General features: G+C 55.9%; 1 protein-coding gene across 1 annotated transcript; it reads right to left on the bottom strand.

The window, feature by feature from the left end:
- Nucleotides 1–3,372: 3,372 nt before the first annotated feature.
- On the bottom strand, nt 3,373–4,146 carry LOC144762714 (uncharacterized). Its single transcript, XM_078647964.1, has one exon. It carries the CDS (start codon nt 4,144–4,146, stop codon nt 3,373–3,375), a length of 774 nt encoding a protein of 257 aa, XP_078504090.1.
- Between the last annotated feature and the right edge of the window lie 1,714 nt (nt 4,147–5,860).

The raw sequence follows: 5,860 nt of genomic DNA on the forward strand, positions 1-5,860 counted from the left end.
CCCCCCCTCTGATCCTTGTCCGCCATTCCGGGGCCCACCCCCGACCACCAGGCTGCCCAGGAACCCAGGAGGCTCGAAACCTGTTGCCCTAGCCTCCCCAGCCAGTGGTCACCTTTTCCCAGTGGAGAGCTTACCGTCTCCCCCCCTCAGTGCTGGCCTAGGGAGTACGCAGGGCGGACTCCCCTCCCTTCTGTGAGTAAATGTCAATGTTCGCAGGTCTCTTTACCGCCACAAGGGTGACCCAGGCCCTTAGGTCTGTCACCCTCCCGACCTGCGTTCTGCACAAAAGACCATAGTCCCTTTATCCAGGCATCTGTGCCCAAGTCCGACAAATGCACTCCATCTTGGTGGTACATTGCTTCTCCCGAGATCATCCTGTGTGGAATCAGACACAAGCGGCCCTTCTCTGAGCACAACTTGGCCAACTCCCTGTCGAGCCGCCTAACTGACATGTTCAGGGACCTAGCCCGCACTCCGGGGCCTTAGGTCCTACGTGGGATCATGCAAGACCAGGCAATTCTGGCCAAAGGAAAGATCCGCCCCAACCATGCGAACTCTGTCAGCAGTGCTTCCTTGACCGCCAGCCGTCCCTGATCGACCATGTCGTTCCCTCCCAAGTGGATGATGATCAAGTCCGGGGTCCTCTGCCCTTCCTGGTCTCTTATCTCCTCCACGAGCCGCCGTAGGTGCCGAATTCGCAAGCCCCCAACGCCCCGCCACAGGAATTCCGTCCCGCGTAAGCCCACCGGCTTCTCAACTTGCCGCTGCTGCAACTGCACCGTGGCGCGCCGCACGAACGAGTGCCCCAGTACCCACACCACCTTTGCGGGCATCTTACTGCATAGGATAGAAATGGAAAAGTCAACACAAGCTTTGGCAAGTTATCATCATGTAGTCACAACAACTCAGGCCTGATGTATCTCCTGAAACAATTGGATGACCAGCGCCCAACCCTTTTCACCGTGTTGGTTGGCAGGCCTGCCCCAGCCGCTAAAGTGGTGGCCCCAATCCTGAAAGAGTGCGAGGAATAACCCGAGGCCCCTAGTCCTAACTCTGCTAAAGCCAGGCCCAAGACTGCCTTAAATTGGTATTGGGAAAGACAATGGCCCTGTTCGTGTATGAACAAGGCTGGCCCCCCCTCGGTAGGGCGCAGGGACAAATATGCCCGCAACTGGGCGACTGGACAGGTGATAACGCCGGGTGCTGAGCTCAACTGAATGGTAGACCCCTTGCCACCCTGATCAGTTTTGGACCTTCTCAGGGTCACTACCATGCCTCCCGGGGATAATGAGGTGTCCCCGAACTGCAGGCCCCTCCCGTGATCAGTCCTAGATGACCCCACCAGTTAGCCTAGCCTAAATGCCCCATAAAAGGCCAGTGTGAAGGCCGAACCAAATAACGCGCACTCAAAATGTGAACTACAAACCTTGGGAAGGGCTACTATGATGTTGGAAAGTGTTGCAATATCCAGAGGCCTCCGGCAATCCCGCCTGGGTCCCTCCAGCCTGGCCCACACTGTCAGGGCCTTTTTCACCACAAAAGATGCGCATGGGTCACTCTCTCCCGCTAATCTGGCAAAGAAACCTATTGCTGACACGTGAGCCCTTGCATACGACACCGCCCTGCCCTGGTCCCTTAAGACTTGGAGGAAGCCATATATCGCTTTGTGGGAAAACAGTCCCGGGATACCGGCCCCTTGGACAAACCACCTGTAGGAATTGAAATGCTGTTGATATGCTCTCCTAGTGCTGTCGCTTAGTGAGGCACCTACCAGCCCCGCTAGCGCGGGGCTCCAATCGTCCACAGTGATGAAGGGAACCCTGTCATCCGCTCCTCCGCATGCGGGTGGAATCGCCGGAAGTCCTGTAACTTGGAACGAGACAGAGCATCAGCAGCGTGATTGTCAACCCCCTGTATGTGTGCCGCCTTAAATGTTAAATTCAGTTTCAGACATTCTAACACCAAGTGTTTCAACAATCTTAAGACATTCCTGCATGAGGCCCCCTGTCTGTTGATGGCCTCCACCACTGCCATGTTGTCAGACCAGAAAACCACTGACTTGTTCCTGAATCGGTCAGCCCATATGGCTACTGCTACAACAATTGGGAAGGGTTCCAGGAAGGCTATATTCTTAGTTAATCCAACATCATGCCACTCTGATGGCCACTGGGCCCCGCACCAGGATGGGCCCAGGATGGCCCCAAAGCCACAGCTGCCTGCCGAATCTGTAAACAGGCCCAGTTCAGTGCTAGACACCTGAGGAGCCGGCCACACCACTTTCCCATGGAAGTCTTTCAGAAAACTGCGGCATACCATGAGATCCTCCCTAACCTCGGCCCTCAGGCGTACTCGGTGGTGCTTTTGAGACAGCCCACACATTGCCCTGGCAATTGACCTAGAGAAAGGACGCCCCATGGGAATGATTCTCAGAGCAAAATTGAGCTGGCCCACTAGTACCTGCAACTGATGTAAAGTCACCTTAGGTCCTACCAGAGCTGCGTCAATGGCCTGAGAGAAGGCCTGAACTTTGTCGAGAGGCAACCTACACTTCCCTACCACTGTGTCAATCTCAATGCCCAGAAAGGTCATGCATGTATCTGGGCCCACTGTCTTACCTGGCGCCAGGGGCACCCTGAACTCCTGAAACAAAGCCACTAGCTGCTCCAAAGCCCCAGCACAAGCCTCTGAGGCGGCCGGACCCATGACCATGAAGTCGTCCAGGTAGTGTACAACCTCCTCATAAGCAGTCCTGAGTGTAAAAACCCATTGCAGCATGGAGCTGAAAGTCTCAAAGTACTTGCAAGAAACTGCACACCCCATTGGCATACACCTATCATAGTAGAATTGGTGGTTCAGCTGAAAACCCAATAGATGATAATCCTCTGGGTGTACTGGTAACAGACGAAAGGCTGATTCGATATCTGTCTTGGCCATGATAGCCCGGGCCCCAAGGCCCTCACCTTTTGCAAGGCAGCATCGAAGGAAGATTAAGTCACTGAACACAGGGATGGGTCGATGGAGTCATTAACCCACGCCCCCAGTGGAGCTGAGAGGTTGTGGATCATCCTGAACTGTCCCTGTTCCTTTTTTGGCACCACCCCCAATGGGGAACAAACAAACCCTACCAAAGGGGGGGGACGGGAAGGGGCCCGCTACCCGCCCCAGAGCGCGCTCCTTCTTAACTTTCTGGGCCACTACTGTGGGGTGCCTGCACGCCGAAAGCAAATTGTTACATAGCCTGACTGGAGCCACGCCCTGGGCCGGGATGCGAAAGCCTTCTAAAATCCTAAATAGAGAGCCTTGGCTGCTGTCCTATCTGGATACTGATTGAGCCAAAAAATCAGTCTCCCAATGTCCACCGGTGTGGGCAGCTTAAGGCTGCGGGGGTTTGATGTCCCTGCTTCCAGTCCCCCCCCGATCTTTTGATTTCTTGATGCATTTAAACTCTGGATGTGAGGGGTGGCCACAGAACGAACAAGCATGTCTAAATTTGCACTGCCCCGTGGGCCAGGTGCACATCTTTTTATTGAATGCCCAACATGTTCCTTTCTTTTCCCCCGGGCCTCCCTGAGATGTCCGAAAGGGCTGTTTGGTGTGCTGTTCCCTACTGTTGACATTCTCTAACCACACGTTAACCTCCACTTGATTCCACCCTATATTCGGGTTGGCCGCCTTCGCCCACCTGAACTCCCTATCATAATCTAACCAGGCTGTCCCGCCCAGGGAGGCATGGGCCTTCAGGATCTTATTTGTATAGAACACCAATGAAATTGACAACTCTGGCTTCTTTTCCAACATCACTGTAGTAAATACATGAAAGCCACACAACCAATTCGTAAAGGACTCCTCCACCCTTGGTTTTCTATCCCTGAAGGACCCCTCCTTCCCTTCTCTCTCCTTGTATTCCACATCCCGCCTCTTCAGTCTAATTAGCGCGAATATGTCCACATATTCCCTTTTCCAGATTTTCTCTCTCATCTCACTGGAAACATGAGTAGCTAGCGTCCCTGGTTGGGATAACACATTACTCTGGCCCCCCCTAACCACTACCAATCCCTCAAGGGCTTTGCTTGGCTCGTCCCCTGTCTTATCTCCCATGGGTGCTGACGGTCCTGCCGCCGTAGGGGAATTAAGTCCAGCCGCCATAGTGGCCTTGCCACGGGATTCAACCAGGAGGGCTAATTGTTTTTGAATATTACTTAGCGCATCCTGTTCTGCAGATCTCGGGGGCACCCAGGGAGCCACTGCTGGACTACTAGACACGGGGCTGGATGTGGGCGCTGCCAACTGACTCACTAGGGTGGCCACTGTTGCTAAGATCCCCGCTGTGGGATCTTGTGTCACCCCCACCTGAACACCTGTTTGCTGCTGAGGTGCTGGGGGGGTGCCGATATTTTTGGTAGCTCTACCGGAGTCTGCGCTGGTGCTAATACCTTTAGAGCTTCCCTGATCTCTGCTAGGGCTGACCCTACCAGGTCAACCAGAGCGCTCGCGTCCCTATTCATCGGGTCCGCGCTTGGTGCAGGTGGAGGGGAGGGCGTTACTCCTTGGGAAGATGGGAGGGCGGGACCTACTGGACTCTCGCCCCCGCTTGCTGGCTCACTCGTAGCCTGAGCCCTGTCCTTCCTGCGGTTGCCCCCCCCCTCACCTTGCCCTGCACTCTAGGTTTCTTGACCAAAGGGGGAAAAGCAGCCCTGGGCGGTACCCCTTCTCTACGTAGGTGCTCCCCCATACCTCCTAGTGCTGGTTCCTCTGGAACCGCTACCTCCTCGTCGCTACTCTCATTACCATTGTTGCCCAGCTTAGCCAGTACCATTTCAAGTAGCTGGGCAATCTCTGGATCCGCATCTTTTCACTTATGGCTCCCTTTCCTAGCTGGCATCTTCTTACTGTCTCCCTAGCTGCTCCCCTCTCTGTCTGGGACCGTGGCAATGTATGCTCGAAGTGCCCCTCACTTGCTCTGCCAGGGATTTCTGTTTGTGTAATCTACCTAGCTGTCCGATCGATTCTGTGCTCCCCTCACGCCGGAGCAATGCTCGCTTCCGGCTACCCCACACGTACTCGGGCAGTTTCTTTGCCGCCCGACTGGTGCGCGGTGCTCACGCCCCTCCCGCAGTCCTTCCCTCAGCTCCCCACACACCTGGAAGGAGAACCGTGCTACCGGAGGCCCCCGCCTGCAGCCGCAAGGGATCAGGGCCTCTGAGCCGAAGCGCCCGTGTCGCACTGCTGCTCCCACTCCCTGCAGCTACACCCGGGCCCCCCCAGCCACACGCACCCCCTTACCTGATATGTAGGATCGCCGCCGGAAGGACGCCGCAGTTTTCCTCGGTCTCCACGCTCCCTCGCCACAGCCGCCTCGATTCTGCGGACCGCCCGACCTCCTCACACGACTGGTGAACAACGGGGCAGACTAAGTTAAAACAAAGACTATGGATAAGGAGGGGGCACAGGTCGCGGGCGAGTGCAGCCGATCCGGTGAGGAAGAGGGGGACAAAGAGACCGGGGTCACTGCCCCGAGCCCCTAAATAGACCCCGGTCTCCGCCCCCCTCGCTCCCCACTGGAAGTGCGTCACCCATTGACCCGGAAGGAAATGGGCGGGCGGAGGCCTCTCGGCGATCCGCCCGCCCCCTGATCATTGAGGGAAGGGGCGGGTACCGGGGGGGGGGGCGGCCCTAGGAGCGCAGTCCTTTAATGTCGCGCTTGGCATTCTTGTTGCTCTCTTCCTAGCGTGTCCCCCCTCTCCGCATATGTCCATACTCATAGAAGCACACTAACACTCATAACCACAAAAACACACCGACATTTGCTTGTGTGTGCACACACACGCACACACACAGACACACACACTCAACATGAACC

This window comes from Lissotriton helveticus, chromosome 6 (genome assembly GCF_964261635.1).
Source record: "Lissotriton helveticus chromosome 6, aLisHel1.1, whole genome shotgun sequence".
NCBI classification, from domain to species: Eukaryota; Metazoa; Chordata; class Amphibia; order Caudata; family Salamandridae; genus Lissotriton; species Lissotriton helveticus.

Coding starts and splice junctions, on each gene's coding strand:
- LOC144762714 (XM_078647964.1), bottom strand. CDS start 4,146: ATGGCGGCTGGACTTAATTCCCCTACGGCGGCAGGACCGTCAGCACCC.